Source organism: Excalfactoria chinensis, chromosome 4 (genome assembly GCF_039878825.1).
Source record: "Excalfactoria chinensis isolate bCotChi1 chromosome 4, bCotChi1.hap2, whole genome shotgun sequence".
NCBI lineage: Eukaryota > Metazoa > Chordata > Aves > Galliformes > Phasianidae > Excalfactoria > Excalfactoria chinensis.
Window position 1 is genome coordinate 53,938,462 of NC_092828.1, and position 22,178 is coordinate 53,960,639.

Consider the following 22,178-nt stretch of genomic DNA (forward strand, 5'->3'; position numbering starts at 1 on the left):
TGTGATTGAGGATGACTTTGTAGCCTATATGTTACTATGCCCTTGTGCCTGAAAAAGGGAATTTTGACTTTCCTGCGTTGCAGGGATGTGGTAAGACTTCAGACATAGCAAAACACTGCTCTATCCCAGCCATGATATGTGGCTCACACAGGGAGAAATGCTGCTAGTGTTCCTACTCAGTAAGGGAATGCCTCTTCTCTCTAGCATGATGATGATCAGGACTTAGGTGTTGCCAACACTCTTGTAGTCTGATTACAGCTACGGAGACAGTGCTGTTGCATGCTAGGTGTTGCAGTGCACATACGAAATGGTGATGTAGATTGTATCCCTGAGATGAGATGGATGAAAATAGTAACATAGGAAGAGCATAGATCTATCTTTTTTCTTTTCTGAAGCAGTGAATGGTTTTAAATTCAAGGAGCAAAATTGCAAAAAAAAAAAAAAAAAAAAAAGAATTGCTGGAAATTCTTCATTTTAAAAAGAAGATTGAAAGTTGATCATTCATTAATCTTTTACCTTTCTTTCCTGCAGTTTGTCATGAGTCCTGTTCCTCGTGCTGGGGACCTGCTGACAACAATTGTTTCTCCTGCAAAGACACGTCACAGGTGCTAAAAGCAGGGCTCTGTGTGGCCAGCTGCGGAAAAGGTTTTTATGAGAAGGATGGAACCTGCAAAGGTAAATGCCTGTTTTCTTCCTCAGTTGCAAGAAATTTGAGAAATGCTCTGCAAAAATTGAATCAAAATTTTATTTAGCCATTCAGCAGCTGTGATTTTATTCATGCTTAAGAAGCCAGATGTACCTCGTGCATAAGTATCAGATAAGGAAAGCTGCTGTTTGTTTATAAGTTTATTAATTCATTTAAGCTAATCAGATGCTGAAAGGTTTAAAGTTTTTTCTCTCACTGAACAACTTGAAAGCCTAACTGAGTTGTTTTTGAGGGCTTGACAAATCCATTTATCTGTGGAAAGAAAAATGGCCCTTGCCAGCAGATTTCTGTAAATTTGATTGTAATTCAGCATCACAGTAAGTAATACCTGAACAACAGATGAGACTCAGGAGCTAGGAAGGTTTGCTGAGGAGGAAGAAAAGGCTGGAGGAAAAAAATCAAAATCTAAACCAATGAGATCATCAATGGGGAAAAAAAAACCTCTCAAATAATTAATCTAAAATATGCTGCAAGCATTTGGGCCAAGCCTGTGTTTCTACTGGCAGCCACCTCCAGCTTCTTTGAAGGACTTTCCAGCATAGTCAGTGATGTTGTTGCTAGCTGTGGCACAGCCAGCTAGGGAAAGCCTAAAACTGACAGGACATTAATAAAATTATTGCAAATTTTGGCCACCGCCCCAGTAAATTTTACACGCTTGTGTTTTGAAATGTGCAAAACTGAAACCTTGCCTCTGTAGCTAAAAATCACGAAAGCTCAAAGTGAAATTTTACCCAGGTGCAGCTTTACCATTTTTTAATTTTTATTGCCAGTGCAGTAAATTAACTCCAGATCTGCATAGCTGTTCCTCACACCCACTGGGACTCAGGCTTTTCATCATCTTCCAAAAGCAGGGATTTTGATACCAAGCTGGAGACCTGTAAGCTGTTTTAAAGTGAAGTTGTCTTACTGGTCAAAAAAGAGCACAATAGAATTAGTCAAGTACAATTCTTGGCCCTGTTGAATACACAGCAGTGTGTGTAGCCAGAGCTTCATATTGCTTCTCTTGAACAACAGGTCAGTTAACTTCAGAACTGACTGCCTGGGAAAATACAGACCACTGAAATTGGTTAGGAGCATTATCATGCTTGATTTTAGATGCATTTTCATGCTTGTAGCTTTGATTTGTGGGAAAGAGGAAGAAGGGGGAAAATGGTAAATTTTTGCTCAACTTCCATCTTTTACTTCCTGAACTGTCTGAGAACTGATGTTTGTTGTACAGTTATGTACATTTATGAGATGGCTTATATGTAGGACCATTGGTGAACAGGAAAGAAAAATGCAATGATAGCTGGAGAGTCTTTTTCTGTATATCTTTGGACATGTAAACTCGTCTCTGGATTCACTGAGTAGTTGTTTGAGGTTTTTTATTAGGAAAGAAAAATAAGAGATTTTAGTGGCTGTTCTGCATAGAGATATGCAAAGTTGGTGTCCGTTTTCAGCTTAAAGTGTTGCTCAGACAAAAGTTACAGGCAGGCAGAGTCCTTTGCAGTGTTTGTCAGAGCATTAATATAATTGTGCCTCAGCAACCTAGTGGGAAATGTTGCTGTTGAGATGAAAACCAGTGTTGGATCCAGGCACAGAAATGCAAACCTTTCACTCCAAATGCCTGCTTATAGAGAGCAGAAGCCTGATGGGATTTGTAAGTCTTCCTTTCCCTAATCCATCCAAGCGTTTCTCCATGTGGGCTGCAAATGCAAGGAGGGAGCATGGCTATAGACCTGTTACTGGTATTTGTACTTAGGAGTCCTAGACACCATATAGGTCAGTGAATACATGTCTGTACTGGCTCATCTCCCTCTGTGAATGTCACTGCTTACTCCAGGGAAGTGTGAAAGGTTGCTAGTGCTGGAGAGGAGCATTGAAAAGGTGCCATTTAAAAGACAAGGGATGGTTTACTTTTATCTATCTGGTTGGTTTGATGCCTCTGTTATTAGCTTATTAAGTGTGTTTCATTAATGAGCTCCTCTATTTGGTAGTTTGTGACCGGTCCTGTGAAACATGCAATGCAGCCCAGCCCGGTTGCTTAACCTGTGCTTCAGATAAGGTGTTACACAACGGGAAGTGCATTTCAGAGTGCCCAGGCGGATATTTCCCAGGCAGCAATGGAAGATGCAGGGGTAAGAGGCATATTTGCATGAGCTTTCTTAGGTCTCTCAAGGAACTCTCCACATATCTTCTGTTCCTCAAATGTTTGCCTTTGGGGAGGAAATTTTAAGATTGTGGAATTGAGCATGGGGAATGTCATTTATTATTTTCTTTGGGGGTTTTCTTGTGATGGATTATTTTAAATAACCTCTTTGCCTTGTGAAATGTATTAAGACAAACTGAGATAAATGTTTGCAATGCGTTATGAGTAGGAGTTATTACTGTGTTACTGGTTATTAATAGTGCACTTCTGCTCTCATTAGTTCACACAGCCGAATATCCTGCCAGCTGGTAGTTTTGACTGTTGGCTGGAGGATACTCTAGTCAGCAACACAATTTGCAAGGAGGGAAAACAGAATATTTCAGTTCCATGTGCTCTGTTTCTTTTATCAGCTTGTCATGATTCATGCTCCGCCTGCAAGGGACCCCTTGCCACTCACTGCACCTCCTGTTCCCTTCCTCTGGCTTTGCACCAGGGCCAGTGCCTTCAGAGCTGTGGAGAGGGCTTTTATCAGGATCACAACATTTGCAGGGGTAAGCTCTGTAGTTTGTGTGAATTCCTCACCTGCTGCAAGTTGATGTATCTGTACTGGCTTTTGTTGGGCTGTGCTCAGAGTGTTCAGCAGTGATGCTGATTTCTCATTGCTGGTCAAGGAATGAGTAATTTCCGTGTTTGCCTACTGACTGTTTTCCATTTTGAGAAAAATCAGATGTTCCCAAATACATTGTAGTTCCACACCTTCAAGATTTACTGATCTCGGGGATGCTTTTTTCCTCCATGCTCTTGAAATAAGTACACATTGCTATCAATTCCAAAATTTTCTTGAGACAATTGAAGAGGTGAATAAAATACATATACTTAATATGTTTTGCAACAGTGGAAAACATGAAAATTCAAGAGATGGATTTCTGCTTCCTTTGAGCCCATCATGCTGTTATTTCTAGCTATCTGGTGAGATTATGTTCATGCTTGTAGCTCCAGAAATTAAAGGAACGTTGTAATACCGTGCCACAAGCAATGAAGGTTGTTTTTTTTTCCAACTGTGTTTGTCAACTTTATTGAAGGGAAGAGCTGTTCTTTTAAAGATATGAAGGCAAATTATTTTCCCGTTCCATCATAGATTATACAGCACTCCATCTGTTTATGGAACAAATTCCTTAGCATGCGAGTTTCTGTAAGACATGGCTGCTCGATTAGCTCTTTGGTTGTCAGACTGTTTACTGCAATGCAAAACTGGAAAGAAGACTGCAGGGTTTGAACCAGTATTTTCTCCCATTTCGTGTTTACAAGATGCTTGACTTTGCATGGCTATTGGGCCTCTGTGAGACCTCTCCCCTCAGAGCTGAGTCTCAGACTGCTCTCTACACATGCACAGGTTGCCACCCATCCTGCCGTACCTGCGTTGGCCCAGGGCCCTCTCATTGCCTGCAGTGCTGGGCACCAGAGGATGTGCTGCAGCCCCATCAACGTATGGAAGGAGCTTTGCATGGCTTTTGCCTCTCGCACTGCCAGGCCCACTTCTACCTGGATGTTACAGGAGTCTGCAAACGTGAGTTGAGTTTGGAAACTGTTCTTTGAGGCTTTAAGCATGCAGCTGTGCTGGATTTTATGTTCCTGGTCACTTCGTACTATGTTTGCTTCTGGCATGTTTTGAGTTCCTCTATAATACTTTTGGAGGAAAATATACTTTACATGTAATCTTGTAAGTAAAGGATGTAGGTTTTTTGTTTTTTGTTTTTTGTTTTTTAAGATTAGATTCTGGTCTGGCCATCTTAGTGTAGCTTTCTTTTCTTTCAATTTGAGTGTGAGATTTTTACCATTGATTATTTTTAAGCAGGATCGGTCATTAAGTCCTATTCAGAAAAGACTGAGCTTTCTCCACTTTTAGCCCCTGTAGCAGGTCAAAACATCCCTCAGCAGTCTTTTCTTTTGTGAAAGCTCTTCTGATGCATGCCCCGTAGCACGTGTGCTATCACTGCTCCTGAAATGCCAAGTAGGAAGCATTTCCTTGAAGGCTACAGTTTGGAAGAGAGGTTAAGATGATGTTCACTAGGATATGCATAGTTTCCCACTGTTGTGAGATTTCACTGAAGAATATTGTCTGTGTATCAGCCAGACATTCAGTTGGGCTATACAGAGCCTGTGGCAGCCATATTGAATGTTAACAAACTCATTGCAGTACCTTGAAAAGAATGCACACGGATTCAGGCTGAATGAGACAGAATGTCTCACAGCAACACAGACCACCAGAAGGCAAAGGAGAAGTACATTAATGGGTGGAAATTATTTCCTTATGTGAAAAGAGCTGTCAAGGAGACAGTGACTCCACAGCACTTGAATGATGAAACAGTAATAACATCAGCAATAGCACTACTGATGGCTGTTTCTTCCTGGTCAAAAAGAGTTTTTGGAAGTGGACCCAACATAAATTTATTTTAAGTTGTGTTTTATCAAATTGACAGGAGTTTGTGGGTCTTTTGGTTGTTTGTTTTGTTTGTGTTTGTTTGTTTTTTTTTTGCCTTAGGAGCTCTTTAAAATGAAGAAATGTCATTTCCGTATGGATTGGTTCTGTCTTTTATCAGTGACCTACACAAGCTACAAAAGTTTCAGTACTTTGGGCTGGTTCCTGAATTTAACAGCACTAACACAGAACCTCCCAATTCGTGCAGTGGCTGTCTCCTGGCACGGAATGGGTTTTCTTGTCTGAATCCAGTTTATGGTATAGAAACTAAATAAAGAAATCCATACACCATTGCCTCAAGTGGGTGAACAGGCCTGCACCAACAGGCCTGAGCAGAGTTGGGTGACAGTGCTGAATTATGTCACTGAGCAAGAATGTCAGCACAACCTCACTTTATTAGCTCTTCTGTATTAGTAAAGGGATTAGAGTAGCAATTTGATTTATTGCAGAAGGATGTTGAATATTCACCATCTCAGACTTTGAGCTACCCATCTCAATTCTCATACAGATTTTACAGATCCACCTTTTTGAAAATATAGACCCACAGCATACCAGCACTGACTACGCAGGGAAAAAAATGTGCCTTCATATATAGGTTATAATGTTGGTTTTGAATTTTTTGCCTTTGTACCTGTAGATTTCTAACCACTCTACAGAAATATTTCTCTCTGTGGTTTTAAAATACTTGAGGTTTCCCTGCTGAAACGAAGAATTTTCTCTCTGATTTGATTTGAGTCAGTTGAGGCAGAGATAGTCCTAAAGACATAGCATTTATGATGACACTGACAGGCAGCTAACAGTACTTGTATAAATCGTTTACTTGCTTTTATTCTCTCCAACCCTGTGTTTGTCTTATCTCCTTAGAGGGCAGGAAGTCTTCCTTTGTGTTTAACGCAGTGGAACCTGCATCCTTGAGCCACTGCTCTTAAAATGAGTAGGGTTTTATAGACAGTTTGCATTTTTATTTCATCAGATTATTTAGTTTAAACTGACTTGTTTTAGAATCAGTACCAGTAAAGGCTAAAGTGAGGAAGTCTTAACGTTTCGACTGCACACTCATCCTTCTTGCTGAATCCTTTTTAATGAACATTCACTTTGCTAGCTGTAAAGTCAGGTGGCCAGTCCAGCTCTGACTGCGCTAGAATGACTGATGATAACTGTCCAGCGGTGCTGGATAGAAAATCCTTCCTGGGATAACTGTAGGTGATAGCAAAAGATGATTTTGGACTCTGAGTCTGCAAGACCCAAAGCTCTGAGAGGGAGGAGAATGATATGTTGTTGTGCATCAGCTTTCCATTTGGAGATGAACTGCGTGGGTGCAAAGCAATTAAGTATGCAGATATCTGTGGTTGCTCCTATCTTCAAGAAATGAGCTGTACAGTCTTCTTACATTCTTGCCCTTTCTACCTTTCAAAAAGCAGAGAATCCTGTAAAAAGAATCCTGTTCCCTTTGGAGACAAAGCAATCTTGCTGGACGGTAGCAACAGAGAGAGAGCTAAATTGATTTTTTGCTTCTGTCTTTTTGTTTTTCGCTTCCCTACAGAGTGCCACTCCTCCTGTGCAGGCTGCATAGGGAACACTGCCCAGGACTGTACGGCCTGTCTGTCTTCACACATCCTGCTCGAGGGCAGATGCGTCTCCGAGTGTCCAGAGGGGTTGTTCAGCCAGCAAAATCACTGCTCCTGTAAGTGCATAGTGCAGGCACCTGCAGCTTATACTGCTGAATTTCATTGCATGCACGTTCTGTAATGCATTTCTAAATGTAATTAGAGATGCTGTCAGATTTATATGAGGCAATTTAAGTATTTTCAGGGGAAAATAGAGTAGTCCAATTTCGGGAAATGGAATCTCTTCCAAATGGAAGGGAAGCATACGCGTTGAATCATAAATTATAATCAGTTTTACTCCCCTGGACAGCTTCCCTGAAAGTATTTTGCTTTTCATTTCACTAGGCTTGGATGAAGTTCTTAGCCAGCGCTGCTGTAGAAAAAATCTTACTGGCCAGTTCTGAAATGCGGTCTACTTTTCTTAGGCTAGATAAGCATATTGAATTAGCTTCAGCTTCATTTTTAATCCACTGCTAGCTATGAGGCAGGGTTTAAAAAGAAGGAATTCTGCAGATAAGGGAGAAAAGCCATTACCTCTATGGATAGGCTTGACCATTAGCAAGTACAGTGTTATTTGTGTCTTAGCGTTGCCCGCTGGTCAGCAAGTGGCCTTCTCATTCAGGTTGTTTGATCTCATTTAAACCAGTAGCTCTGACTACTGACCTTCCAAGTGACTGCAACAATTACATCTTCTACGCCACTTGCAGAAAATGGTGGCCTTTGGGGTATGCCATTTATTATTAGCTTTTAAGTACAGTGGATGGGGGAATGCAGGCATTTGAAATCTGATTAGTCTCTTCAGGGTCATTTGAAAGCTGTCTGTTGTTTTGCAATAGATTCATTGAGTAAGGCTTCCCTGCATCTGTTCTGGCAGTAGGATAGATTTGCTGAAGTTCTATTCGTTGTTGCCCTTGGAAGGCTCAAGTGTAGGGAGGGGAAACGTTGCTCTGTTTATTGAATTTGTTTGTCCAAGGAAAAACAGTCTGCCAAGTAAACATATTTATTTCTTGGAAATGTATTTATTGTTATAAAGGTTCACCAGTTTTGAGGCTGAGGTAACTGCTGTATTATGCCTGGATCCCAGTTTATGTAAATGCCTTAGAAACAAAACTTCAGTGTCATAGAAGTGATGTCTTTTATGTTGCCAGCTTGTATCTGGCAATTTTTGAACAGTGAAGCTCAGTTAATAGAGTTTTGTCTAGAAAATTGATTCTTTTTGAACGCTCAGTTCACAGGCATGATCTCTGAGAAGCTGAGAAGGTAGTGGGACTTGGCACATTAGGTCCTAAACACCAGAGCTGTATGCTGTGGCAGCTGTGAAAAGCTCAGCTTCCATGTGGGGAGTGAGCAATTCTGTGTAGCCTGGGGGAGTCCTGAGGTGGGAGACTTTGAAGTTGTTTGCTTTTATTCATGGAAAAGTTTCTAAAGTATTTTTACAGATCATTAGATGTAGTATTTCTGTCTCCCTCAGATCTAGAGTGGAAATCATGGAAATATGGCATCTGGCTGTAAAGATGGAAAGATAGGAAAACAGTCTGAATGAAATACTTTTGAGCAATCTTAATTGCTTGTTTTGCAATGCTTTTGTTTAGCTTTTGGGAGACAGAGTAACTAATGAGCTGGCACAGCATTCACATTTTATTGGTTTCACTTTGGGAGGGGTTTGTGCAGAAATAATCTCCTCATTTCTCCACTTGTGAATGTCAAACTCATGCCAGTATAATTCTTGTGCAGTCCCACTGTGTCTTATATGTACCTGCATATGCTAGAGGGAGGAATAAAAGGGACAGTCAATTTTTGCATTTTCTATACATCTATATCCTGATTAACACAGGGAATAAATGCTTTTTTTTTTTTTTTTTTTTTTTTCTCTTCAGTTCTCAACTCTTTGTTTTCATCTCATTTATTCAAAGTGTGGATATAAGAGCCTTCTAAACCACAACTCGCTAGTCACTGATGCTTTGAATGTTGTTTTATGTCCATGTTTTGTAAGAGTAAATGATTATTGTAGAGGCTGTTTTCCTGGGAAGGGGAGAGTATAAGATAAATTATACCAAAATCATAACAAGTGATGATTTTTTTATCCAGCCTGCCATCCGTCATGCAAGACATGCCATGGCCCTTCTGATTTGGAGTGCTTGAGCTGCCATCCCCATGCAACTCTGGCTGGTGGAAGGTGCAGGACTAGCTGCAAGGAAGAGCAGTATCTCAATTTGGTAGGATATTGTGTGGGTAAGTAAGAGAAGATGGCCTTGGGTCATACATAGGGATGGTCTTTCTGTAGCATTTGCCAGCTACTCAAACACACATCAGGAAGAAATCAAAATGCCTGCTGTGGGTGAAATATCACACAGATACCATTAGGAAACTCTCCAGTGTGTATAGTACATAGCAAAGCCACTGACTGTTTCTGCTGTACACATCTTTTGTAGAGCTGCATGAAATTAATTGCAAATTGTTTAAGGCTGGTGGAAGGGAGGGGTAGTCAGGTGCTCTTCTGCCAGACTTGCTGCTGGTTTGAAGACTTGAGGTCACACATACAGACTGGTATACCTGGCAATCAATGGAGCACTCATATGGTTAATAATAACATAATGAATATGTTCTTAAGAATAGGATGGCCTGCAGCTGCGTTTGCCAGGCCTAGTATTTAACTGTATCTTGTTGCAGTCTGGTTTTTACAGTGGGCTTGTCATTCCATTCCCTGTCCTTTTAGTCTGTGAGATCACCCTGTGCTTATTGAAGGCATGATTCTTGCTTTTCTCCTTCCCTGAATTCTCTCTGCAGCAGGCTGGTACTGGCTTTGCCTGAGATGGAGAAGCCTTTGGTAATTGTAACACCTGGGAATGCTAGCTGGCAGTTACCAGGGCTGGGGTCTCTTCTCAGAGACCTGGGTCCCTGATGGCCCTAGAGCAAGAAAAGCTGCTTTTTGGTCCTGCACAGACCTTCACTAAAGTGAGCTAAGGAACCATTCATGATTCAGAAAAGCAATTTCTGGGGGCTCTAAAGAAAAATTGGCACAGCTAGGACTGCTGTGTGCATTTTTGAGAGATAATAGGATTTGTGCACAGGGGTTATACACTGTGGGTGCGTGGTGCCTGCGCTTAAGCCTATCATCAAAAGCCACTGATTGCATTTACTTGTTTAAAAAGAAAAATCACTTTTAATCCATCACATAGACGCATATAAACATATTCGGGGAAGAGCTCCAGCAATTTCTGAGCTTTATCAAGCCATTTCTTTCTGTATCAATAAAAGGTTCAGTATGTGAGGCTTATGCTAGCTTGAACAGTTCCATATGAGATAAAGAATCGTAAGAAAAGGGAAAAATGCAATAAATGCAGTAAATGTATCCACTGAGAGGCTATTGTTTTCAATTTAATCTAGATGGTTCCCTTTCACAGGGACTTATTTTTGCTTACACTGCTTTCTTGGTTTTTGTTTTCTTTTTAATGAAATACTTATTTCTTTCCTCTCTGCAGATTATTTTATTTTATTTTCACCTTCCTTGTAAGCAACAGTTACTGTTTAGTTTAAGAAGGAAGGCAGAACAAAGTATCTGACGAGAGGAAAATATCCCCCAAAATTCCTGGATATACAGAAAGTGAGAGTGGGAAATCAAGATGTTTCATGTAGTCAAGTAATTACACTATGAAAGTAACTCAGTAAATAATTCAGAAAGTAATTTTAGTGTGATGAGCTGTTTCTGCCCTGTAAAATTTCAGGGGCTATAATGATGCTCATTAATGTCCTATAACATCATAGCTGTGTGCACTTTATATCTCCCACCTTATTTTCTCATTACTTTGCATTATGTTTCCTATGTAAAAGGCTGCTGGGAGCATAATTTCATAGCTGTAAGTTTTATTTTTAAATATATATATATATATATATATATATACACACTATTTATCATAAAACAGAATTCTACCCAGCTTTCTCTGCAGCTGGATGCATGCTGTGTGCTTTAATTATTCCTTTTATATGACTGCTGCCTATAAGATTGTAGAAATGCCATGAAGCAATAAGCATGCTCACGAGTGAATAGGTAAACATCACAATGCCTGGCAATAACGAGGAGAAGAAATTGCAGACTTTGTGGTCACACAAGCAATGTGCAGGGCATGGTTTGACCTCCAGACTCATTATTCTGACAGCGATGAATCACCTGCAAAGAACCTTGCTTGGCTTTCTGGGCTCCAACACAACTGCAATCCGATGATGCATCCCTTCCTTGCAAACTAACGAGCTTTGTTCTGGTGATGTAGCCTCTCCTTGCAAAGTGGCAGAGTTACTTTTGAGCATGAACCCCTGAACAGGATTCACTGTTTGGAGAGCTGGCTTCACAAGCTAGAAATGCTTCAAGGCTTGAAGCTAGAAATGCGTTCTCAAAGGTTGATTCATAGCATCTGATATCACTGAGTTTCAATAATGTTTGGATCTATAGCCCCAAAGCAGAAGATGCTTTTCAGTTACATCATAGTAGGAACATAAGGAGACGCTGTTTCTCCTATCAGCTCTGATTCTGCTCCTGCTCTGTGACTTGTGTGCCCATCCTTCCTTTAAGAGGGCAGTACGTATTCTCTCTTCATATCATGTGGGCTCTTCACATCCATAGGATCTTGGAGATTGATGCAGTGATGCTTCTTTATTTAGCTGAAGTCTTAAAAATCCTTGGAGCACAGTCATTTATTGCCATACAAAAAGTAAATAAATGAGATTGTGCTCTGGTCTTGGATTTGCAGTCCTAGGTGTGTTGATCTTTGTCCAAATTTAAGTCTGATGATGATGGAAAGTATGTGTGTTGCCAATTCTACTACAAACAAAAGATTGCTAAATTTGCCCTTGCATGTTATTAATTAGTAGTTAAAGAGCAGCTGTCCCATAAAACAAAGCACTGCTATGCAGTGTAGCCGCCTGTCATACTTTATGGAGACATGCAGGGAAAATACTGCATAGGGCGGAAAAAAACAACTGTCACTTGAAGCCATTGCCTGTGAATTAAAGTCATTGTTATACATGTTAACTGAATGAGGATTGGAACGTTTGCCTTGTTAATAGAAAAAGTATCTTATTTATGACATTTTACCAAATAAGTATTTCAGATGTTAGCAAAAAGAAAGTCAAAATGACCACGAGTTTCAATGGATCAATGTCTTTCCAACCTCTACTTCAGGCACATGGAATTTGTGTCAGTTTTTCTTTAGAATGCTCAGTTCATAAACATCATTTTATATCTAAAGTGTATGTACAGGAACACGTTTGTGGCTTTAGCAGTTCCCTGCTGAGTTTCAAGGCTTCTCTATACATTGTGTTTTAGCTTTGAAAATGTTCTTTTGTTTCTCTTCCTCTTTAGCTGCTTATCCAATTTAGCTTTTGGATGTTGTTGCGGGCATCAGTTTGAAAAATATCACCATTGCTAAAACTCTTGTCTGGCTTATGAAAACCAAGCAGTGACTGTTCTAACTTGGATAGGTCATTTGCTTGTCTTGAGGCTTCATCATTGACCTTTTCCGGACTTGGTGTGAGAGTAGTTAGAAAAAATCATCTTCCTTGCAAGGAAGCTCCCAGTCCCCATGTTCAGCTGCTTGGGTCTTTGCTTTCTTATGCTGTGTGCAGTTGTGAAAATGTTCAAAGATAAACCAGAAGAGCTTACGTAGGAGGATGTCTATAACAAGCCTTTCTGCCTTGCTCTTAGAATTCCAGAAGGGATGTACTGACAACAAGAAATACACTCAGCTCCTTGTAAAATTAATGAGTTGTTGCCCTCCTCTTAGAGAGACATTGATATCATTACAAAGAGCTGGAGTTTCTCTAAGCAGAGCAAGAAGGAAATCGGTAGCTTAGCTCCACTTAATCACTGGCATGCAAACTCCTACAGAAGTCAACAGCTGAATTGGCAGATGAGGAAGATGGAAGATAATTTCCCTACCTGGGACTAGGTTTGTTTGTGCCAGGTTCCCTCCAGATGGATTTTCCCTCCCTTGCTGCCCAAAGAAGTTCCCAGCCCATTCAGAAAGGTGCAGACTGCTGCCTGTAAATATGGAGTTCACATTGCCTGTTTGTGTGACACAGTACTTGTCGGAGCTTTAAAGGGAGAGGCAAACCCTTCACAAAACCCTTGTCAGTGCTAAGTGTCCTTTTTGAATCACTGATTTTCTTTCTGGATTTACTCCAGAGAGTGTTTACATACTGATACGCCTGTAAATGACATGGTATTTAAAATACTGCTCTGTTGCAAGCCTGGCACCTTATCTTAGAGTATAATATTAAACTTGCATCAGGGAAACTATTTTTCTATAGAGCCCTTCAGAAGGAAGACATATTTAAGCATTGTAAGTGGTTGATTGCTTAGCAAATTGTGGAACTGTCAGGCAGTTTCCTTTATTAGTGTTCACAAGCACTTTAAAGATTATTTTTTTCCAGTTGTTTGTATATTTACAGGCAAGGAAACAGTATAAAACAGATAATTTTCTGTATAGGAGAGGCATGGGTTTGTGTGTTTGTTTTCTTTACCTGCTAAAGAGGGTGTGGAAATAATATTAACTGTGGAAATTGAAATCATTGCAAGCAATTGCATCATACTTCACAGTGAAAGTTGCTTTATAGGAAAATCAGAGATAGCTAAGTTAGTTGTTTCTGGTTTTTGTTTTTTTTTTTACATAGACTGTTGAACTGGACAAAATTAGATCCAGCTGAAGAGGTAGCTGAAGAAAGGTTTGTTTAGACAGTGGGAAGCAGGTCAGTAATCTCAAAAAGATGAGAAAGAGAAACTCTTTTTAGACTGTGAGCAAGATGGTAACGTGCTGCTCTGAAGAATGCAGTTTGGGTTTTGAAAGAAGTCTGATGGAATTGGATTGTCACATCACACTGACTTGCAGTAAAAGCCTCTGAAATCCCAGAGCGCTCAAGCAGTAATTTGCCTGCTAGCTGAGCTGGATTGAGGATGGACAGGAAGAAGGCAGAATCAGGTAACAGATACCAGTGCGAGTTGTTATTGAGAAGCATAAAGAGAACACTCTGCTTCTTTTCATCCTCGTTTCTGAGGGAGCCTGCTGTGAAAAATTTAAATAATCTTTTCCAAGACAAAGTACTTCAGTTCTTGCTTTACTCTGTCACTAGTTCCCCAATGTCCCTCAAATTCACCATGGGCATCAGGAGGCTTTCTTTTTTTTTGTTGTGTGTTCTTTGATCTGCAGATTTACAAAGAAGGAAGAGAGTGATGAGGCTGATTTCTTATAAAGCAGTAGTTGAAGAAGAGATCTCTTTCAACATGTTAGGAGCAAACAGAGGCCATAAAGAGGAGACTGTACTGCAGCAGTGCGGCAGTACCTGGTTTTGTAGATGCATAGCTTTTTAAGCAGTAGTTTGGGAGAGCCTAATTGTTTATAGAAGATACTAGTTTTTTGGGCACCCTGGCTTTTCATTGTCTCATTTTTATTCTCTGCTTGTTGAACCTATTTACCATACACAGGTGTCCCTTGTTCTTAGTCACTGAAAAACAGTTGCAGAGTTCAATTACTTATTGCCTCCTGCCAAAATTCTATGACTGAGACCAGTGGTTCCAGAAAGAGATTAAACTCGAGGGGTGTTATTTTGAGCTTGGAAGCTGAACTTTTGGAAGCATGAGAAACTATTCTAATTTGTTAGTTTATTGGGTATCAGTGCATAACACTCTTCCCCTCTCCTCCAGCCCTGTACATACAATTACATCTCAGACTTAGGGATGTTTGGATGCTATCTCAGGCATTGTATTCTATGGCAAGCTGTTTGTGATCCCTTCTTACTTCAGTGGGGCTGCAGGTAAGATGACAGGTCTCTAGTGATGGCAGGGCAGGTTTCGGACCTCAACTTGCTTTGATGGTAAAGGTGCATATGCTTTTTAGGATGATGCACTGGTTATATTAAGCTCTTCTGTAGAGAATCGGGAATCTGCAATACAGTAACCCCTTTAAGCTGGTTTGAGGGTCTGTCACTGAATTTAAGGGTGTCCTCATGTACTGCTTTGCTCTTCTTACCACTGTCCTGACAGTAATGGATTGAGAACTCAGAGGGTCACTATCTTAACCATACTCTTTCATTTTGCTCATCTTTATCTCCCATCTGGCTGTTAATTTCCTATCTGAAAGGTTGGGTGTGTGGGCAGATACTAGGCAGATTAGGCTCCCTGAGTAAGAAGTGAAGGAAGCAGTTGCTTTAAGGGCCTTGAATCCTGCACACAGTCTGGGCTGTACTGATTTCTGAGCTGCGTCTGTGCTTTTCCATCACTGTTTGGTGAGGATAATGCATGTAACATATAGAAGAAATTAGACTGGGTTTAGACAACATTTGCAATTACACTCTTGCAGGTATGGATGCAGAATTACCCCAGACTCCTATGTGAGCCTGTCTTCAGCTTGTAAATTTAGATTGCCTGACAATCTGTAGTAGTGCTGTCATAACAGACAAAAGACAGAAAGTTGAACCTTTGGTAGAAATCTGACAAGGAACCAGGTACTGGAATCAAGCCTCATAATTACATTTCTTTCAAGACAGTCGTCATTTCCTGTATAATTTTCTGAATTACCATAATGAGGATTAATTTGGCCTCCAGGTTGCCTTACACTGCTCCATTGTGCATACAAAAGGCTTGTTGTAAAATCTTTTAAAGTGCTTAAGTTCAGGAAAAGGTCAGGAGACATGAGTTCATGTGCTGCTGGGAAAAAAGAGAAAAAGGTAAAGGTTTAGAGGCTCTCCCATGTGAACTCTAAATGCTGCTGTTGGCTTTGAGGTCTGCTGTAGCCTCTTCAGGGTATGGATGTCTCATTTGTGTGGGGAAATCTGAACAGGATGAACTAACCATTGAAGAAGATCATACAGCTGTACAGGTTGTGCTCTTTGTTCTTCAAAAGGGGAATCTGTTGGTAGAAGCACCTAAAATCAGAGAAGGGCTCGGGAGAAGCAAAGACCTTTGAACTGACTTTAGTACAAAGCTTTCTCATGCTCACTTAAGGGAAGATAGAATGGGGTGTGCTTGAATAGGACAGGATAGATGCAGGGGATGTTTGCTGAGGAGGAGCGAAAATTTCATGATGCTCTGGAATAGCACAGGATGAATATGGTAGTTTCTGATCCCCTCTCTTGCAAACATCTGGGAGTGCATGTTTAAAAGGAGGGTAATCAGAAATTGCCACATTCAAGCAGCATTCCTCTCCTCTCACCCTCATCCCCATCTTGTGCTCTTTCTGAGCATCGCAGTGTTTTCGCTTTGGGTGTACACATTGCTGAGGGCTTGAGGAATGGATTAGGGACATTAGGGAGTGCAGTGTTCAATATCTTGCCCTTGTGTACCAGTTAAGAGGTAAGAGGCTCTGAAAATTATGTCTGTAATGTCTTCCTTAAGTTCTTGACAGTGTTCCCCTATAGCAATTCTGTTTTGTCCAGTTGTGATGACAGTATCCATTATCTCCTGCTTCCTTTAGACTGCCATCCTCTGTGCCGTCAGTGTGTGGCCAACCTGTGGGACACTGGCAGCCTCTGCCTCAAGTGCCAGAATGCCCGTCACTTGCTCCTAGGGGATCACTGTGTTCCTGACTGTCCAGCGGGATACTACACAGAGAGCGGCGCCTGCAAACGTGAGTAGTCCCTATAGAAACCTCAAGTAGCAGCAAGGTGGCAGAGATCCTTGTGACAGATTGCTTGATCCACAGCACTCCGTTGTCTTGAGCGCATACTGAGGATAGTGGGACTTATCCCACTACTACAATATGTTTAATAAGTATAACAAGTACCAGGCAGGACTGTGCTTGTGAGGAGGAGGTGAGGGGCAGATTTTCTGTCTGTGGGGAATCCTACCTCTCAAAGCTGGTGGCACAGAGAACAGAATGACAATACACTATGTCCTGTGTAGAGATGGCTACTCTGAGGTCACTTCTGTGAAGAAGTGGGCTACTTAAATATAATCAAGGATAATTTCAAACAGAGGTGTTTCATGTGCCTGTAACCAGGTTTTCAGTTTGTGTAGTAACAGCATTGTCACAGGATGCAAACACTGAAAATGCTTTCTGGATGTGTTCCACAATGGACCATACAAATTCTGCTCACAAAAAGCAGAACTCTTGCTGGTAGGAACTTCTCAGGAAGTCTGCTCAGGAAGTGTCATCCCCCTCCACATTTATAATCTTTCAGTTTTTTCTTGCTACAGTGATGATCCAAAAGTCTCTAGCAACTTTAACACAAAAAGCCAGTTTCATTTAACTTTGGAGGTAGGCTGGTATGGTAGATTCAGCTTTTCATCTGTATGGGGGAAGGAACATCAAAATGATATTTTGTTATCCATCCTTCTGTTTCTCCATCTCTTTACTTACCTATGTATATCCTTCAATTCTCATGTTGTGGTCTTGTGTTCCAAACTCTGTCTGAGCTGCTTTACAATTCCTGAACTCTTAGAAATAAGTAGGCTGCTTTTGTTATGTGGCCAATGGAGACATGTTAAAGCATCCTACACAAATCAAAGAGTAATGCAGTTTATTTTAGGAGAAGAAAATGGAAACAAGAAATTCTGCACATTAGAACTAAGGTGGAGGTGCCAAAACTGCACCTTTTGCAGGAAGTAACATTTTCTAATCCAGTCTGACTGCTCATGATTAATGTTTTAAAGCTACTCTCAAGCACGCTGGGAGCTGTCTATTTACTTGGTTTTTGACAAATGAAATCTCAGAGACTTATAAAATATATTCAGAGTCATTTAATAGAAAAGACCCCTGAGAGAGATATTTTACCTTCCTAGAAATTTAAGCCTCGGGATAATATTTCTTCCTTTTACTATAAAGGTTTCATTTAAAAGAAGTTTTACATTATTCAGACTGTGTCAAAGCTTATATTATAGTTTGTGCTGGCATTTAAGATCTCCATCATGATGTAATGCAGTCGTTTCTCTGATTCCTTTATCAGCTCTCGCTCTCAATTAATTTGGCCTGATAGGTGTAATGCTGACATCAATCTCTGTGTAAAGGTGTATCAAGAAATAAAATAGACTAATAATTTTGTATGTTTGTATCCCCTTTCAAGAAATTGGTAGGATCTATTGGCCTCTGCTGTGGTATTTTAAAACTCTTAAGCCAAAGTAAGAAGCAGAAAGTCAGAGAATAAAGAAAACAGGGAAGGTAAATATGAGATGTGGCATAAAAATATCTCTTCAGAAATGCAGGGGAAAAGAAAGGTAGTGATGTACTTCCTTACTTGAGACAGTCAGTGGATTTGCTGGTTGTGAAGCAGAAGGATCATGTAAAATTGAGGATCTGGTCAGTACAGTAAGAGGGGGAAGTTCGATGTGAGCAGTTGCATTGGTGCAAAGATAGATGGTTGTAGACTCATGTACAAAATGATGGCATCCTTGCTCTAATCTTGAAATCTATTGCAAATGCCATCTCAGTGTTCAGCAACATTGCAAAGTCAAATAAAGCGTTGTCAGCTCCTATGAAAGGAAAGCAGAACTTGTTCTGCTGCTGACTGTGTAGGTGCTGCATGCTATGCGTAGTTCTGCCCATCTCAAAATGGAAGTGGAGGAAAGCTAGAAGGGGGGCAACAAATGTCTTCTGTATGGTGAACAACCAAGTAGACATAAGTACTTCAACATGGAAAACAAGAGACCTTAGGAGGAAGGAATGTAATGGAGGCCTACAAAGCCATTGATGAAATATAGAGAGAATGCATGGATATCTGAAGGGAGGTGGGAGATGGATGGGTGGGGCCAGGCTGTTTTTAGTGTGTAGCAATAGGACAAGGAGGAACAGCCTAAAACTTGTACGTAGAAAGTTCCATGTTAACATCAGAAGATCTTCTGTATGATAAGGGTGACAGAGCACTGGAACAGGTTGCCCAGGGAGGTTGTGATCTTTTGAAGTCCCAACCCCTGCAATTCTGTGACATGGACTGTTATCTCTCTTTTAGTGTCTGTTCTTGAAATAGATTGTAGCTGGTGCAATTCCTATTGAAGGGATGGATATAAATCTTCAGGGGTGTGTAGAGCTGTTAGAAAAGCACTTGGTGGTTCTGTCAGGGGGATTCTAAACAGACAAAGTACTTCGGGCTCAGGACTGAAAAAAGCCAAGAGGCAGCATGAGAAGGAGTACTGACACATGCTTTCCTTATCTTTGCTGTTTTCTGATAGATGCTTCTCGGCCAGGTCTTGTAGGGTTCTTCTTAAAGGGAAGGGAAGATTGAAGTAAAAAGGACTGGGAGAGAGAGAAACGAGGAAGTACAACTAAAACTATCTAAGCCATGTTTCACAAGATAGGATGCTTGTGATTCTGCACCTGAATCTTGAGCACCAGTAAGAGCTTAGGCCATGATAGGGACTCTGGCACTGAATCTCTGAGAATACTTCTGCTAAACCCTTTGGAACTTTCTTGAAAATCTATTTTTGCTTGAACAGAAACATTTGCTCTTGCTGTCCTTGCAGGATGTCACCCCTCATGTAAAACCTGCAGAGGTAGGGGTCCTCTTTCCTGCTCCTCCTGCAACGCCAGCCTGGTTCTGTCCCACACCAGCATGTGCGTTCCAGTCTGTTCTCTGGGATACTACAAGGATGAGAGCCAGACCTGCAAACGTGAGTGTCTCCCTCCAGGCCATCTGTGCTATCCACAGTGTTTTCACTGACATGTCTTTTTTTGCTTCTTCATTTACTGTTCCTATCGCCGGGAGAAGGAAGGTTTCAAGTGCCTAAAAATGTGATGCGAGTTGACAGAAGTGATTACTGGCCTTAGAAACAGACCCTACAGTGTGGTTTGAATTTGAACTGTCACAGTTTTGTTGTTTGCTTCAAAGACTGGAGGATTTGGGGTCCCATAGTAAAAATCTGCAGGAGGGCTTGCAGGCTTTCTTGTTAAATCATCTGTGTGGTACATAGAAAAGGGGCCAAACATGCAGGTAGATTGTGTGCTTTGTGAAAACTTACCAAGTTTAGAAGAGTTTTATAAATCCTTACTTAAACCTCTCCCACTCCCCACTGCCAGTATCTGCTATGGAAGCTGTATCACAACCTGAGCATTTCTGTCACATTTTTCCCATGTGTGAAACCTCGGTAGAACTAAGTACAGCTTTTAGGCAATCCCCAGCTGACTTAGTAGAGCTATGATATTTTTACCTCCTGATTATTTGATACAGTTGATCTGATGTTAAGTTCAGTTTCATTCTACTCATGCTGTCCCCCTGTAAATCTCTCAGGGCCTCTCTTTCCTTTTATTATTCTATGTTTACTTTGACCTTGACATCAATTGAGTTATTCCTCACATAATTATTGGACTTGGTGTTCCAAAATGCCAGAATTATGGCCCAGAGTTGTTAAAAGTATATATATATTGAAACCCTCACTTGAATTGACCCACTATAATACACAAACCTAAAAATGAATGAGTGTTTAAGAACTTGTTTGCTCCTGTATTACCCTGATTTAAATTACCCTGATTTGTGATAGAATAACTCTGTTGCACTACAGTAAATTTAGGTTTCAGTGTCATCCCATTTAGGTGCGATTTCTTTACTGATGAGGTCCTATAGGAAGGAGCTGATATGTTTGTCAGCTTTACCTGCCTTTTGTTGAAATACATGGCTCTCTTGAAACTATGATTTCCAGCTAACCAGTGAAAATGGAGATGCCTTGCATGAGTTCAAAAGAAATAACTGGAAGTGTTTGTACCATTTGACATTAAAAGGGTCGTCAGTAATGATAAAGAAAATTAAAAAAAGAAAAAGAAAAAAGGAATTATTAAAAAAAAAAAAAAGAGGAATAAAAAAGGCATTGTGGGATTCTCACTGTCCTGACTGGTTTCCTAAAAACTCTACAAGATGTTCCCTGTCCTGTTCTTTCCTGCAGCATGGATTCTTTTACTGCTAAGTACACCAGAATGCCCTTTCCTAATGAAAGCCTGCATACTTAGCCCCTTCCGTTAGGACATCTTGGTAGAAGTGGAATGTTTCTGAGGACTGTGCCCTTCCTGAATTTGGTTCAGTAGCTCAAATGCAAATAGATTTTTGCAGGCAAGGTCAGCTACAATGTGCCATTTCTAATCTCTTCGTTTACAAATGGCTTTTTGAGAAGTAGATGAATTCACCTTGGCAGGAGACTCAAGGCAAAGTGTGTTGGTGCACTGGATTTTTTTCATTCCAAGTGTCACTTGTGCCTTTTCAAGTGAAGTACTGCTTATAAGCCATGTAGATATCCACTGTCTCAGGCTGCTGGAAAACTACCACTTGGAGGTAATGAAAGCTGTTTAATCAGAGATTGGCAGTTAGGCAGAGGAAATCTGGTCTCTCTTCAGAGTTTATTTTAGTCTCCATGCACTTTTGAGGAACTCTGAGATGCTTTTAAGCTTCTGTCCAAAGAGCAGTGCAAAGCTTTGAAAGTTATTTCTGGATTTAGTAAAAAGCAGTTTCAGAGCTGTGATGATACAACTAACAGACAGAATTGCTTTCAGATACACTTTTACTTACTGTTTTGGCATACCTTCTTGGGAAACCTAATTTCTATAGATTCAGACCTTGTTGCATATTTTGCTGTGCTTTTAATAGTTGTCTTTTCATAGCACTTTACAAATAGTAATTATTCTGTATATTATTCCTAAGTTAAGTGAAATGGAACTGGCACCAGAGCACCTGAAAATAGTTATTAGATTCTTTAGATAAAGGTTTGTTGGAAATTCATTTGCACCTCAACAAGATAGAGGCTGTTGGTGACATTTGTGAGATGAGATAAAACAAGTAATAATTTTGAAGGACACCGGGTCTCATTTCGAGAAGAGCAGTGTCATTATTTTCACATTTACTTCTGTATTTGGAAATATTGTTGATTGTAAAAATCCAATTTGATTTAAAAGCAGATGAAAGTGGATTTCTACAAGTTTAGACTAAGGACATCAAAGGACTGAGCTGAAATAATCTGAATCTCTGACTTTTTGGTTTCAGATTCAGTAAATCATTACCTTTTTTTTTTTTTTCCTGTCACCTTTACTTGCACCCTAGACAAGATTTTTAACTATGCAAATGAAAAGTAAGAAGCAGCAAGTGAAATTTAATAGGTCTTTGGTCCCACCAGGGCTAAAAAAATGGATTCTAGCAGTGCATGTGATCCCTAAATTTGTGCATCTGTGAGTTAAGTCTGGAATTGTGTGAGGCACATTTTGTGTAAAAGAGACTGTAAAAGACAGAGACAGGGAAGACAGTTATTTGGGGATTTGAATTCAAGTTTATTGTTTTATCCTGACCTTCCCAGAGGAGAGA

At 40.4% G+C, this 22,178-nt stretch overlaps 1 protein-coding gene across 4 annotated transcripts in view; it reads left to right on the forward strand.

Annotated features, from left to right (window-relative positions):
• FRAS1 (Fraser extracellular matrix complex subunit 1) overlaps positions 1–22,178 on the forward strand; it is a 157,887-nt gene that overhangs the window by 77,012 nt on the left and 58,697 nt on the right. For all 4 annotated transcript variants that reach the window (XR_011903541.1, XM_072336480.1, XM_072336481.1 and 1 more), the window contains exons 14-21: positions 532–675; positions 2,683–2,823; positions 3,245–3,385; positions 4,228–4,401; positions 6,857–6,997; positions 9,009–9,152; positions 16,382–16,534; positions 19,363–19,509. Coding sequence is in view for 3 of the 4 variants with exons in the window: in XM_072336480.1 (XP_072192581.1) it covers positions 532–675; positions 2,683–2,823; positions 3,245–3,385; positions 4,228–4,401; positions 6,857–6,997; positions 9,009–9,152; positions 16,382–16,534; positions 19,363–19,509 (1,185 nt within the window). In the remaining variant the exon portion in view is untranslated. The remainder of the gene's footprint in view (positions 1–531; positions 676–2,682; positions 2,824–3,244; positions 3,386–4,227; positions 4,402–6,856; positions 6,998–9,008; positions 9,153–16,381; positions 16,535–19,362; positions 19,510–22,178) is intronic.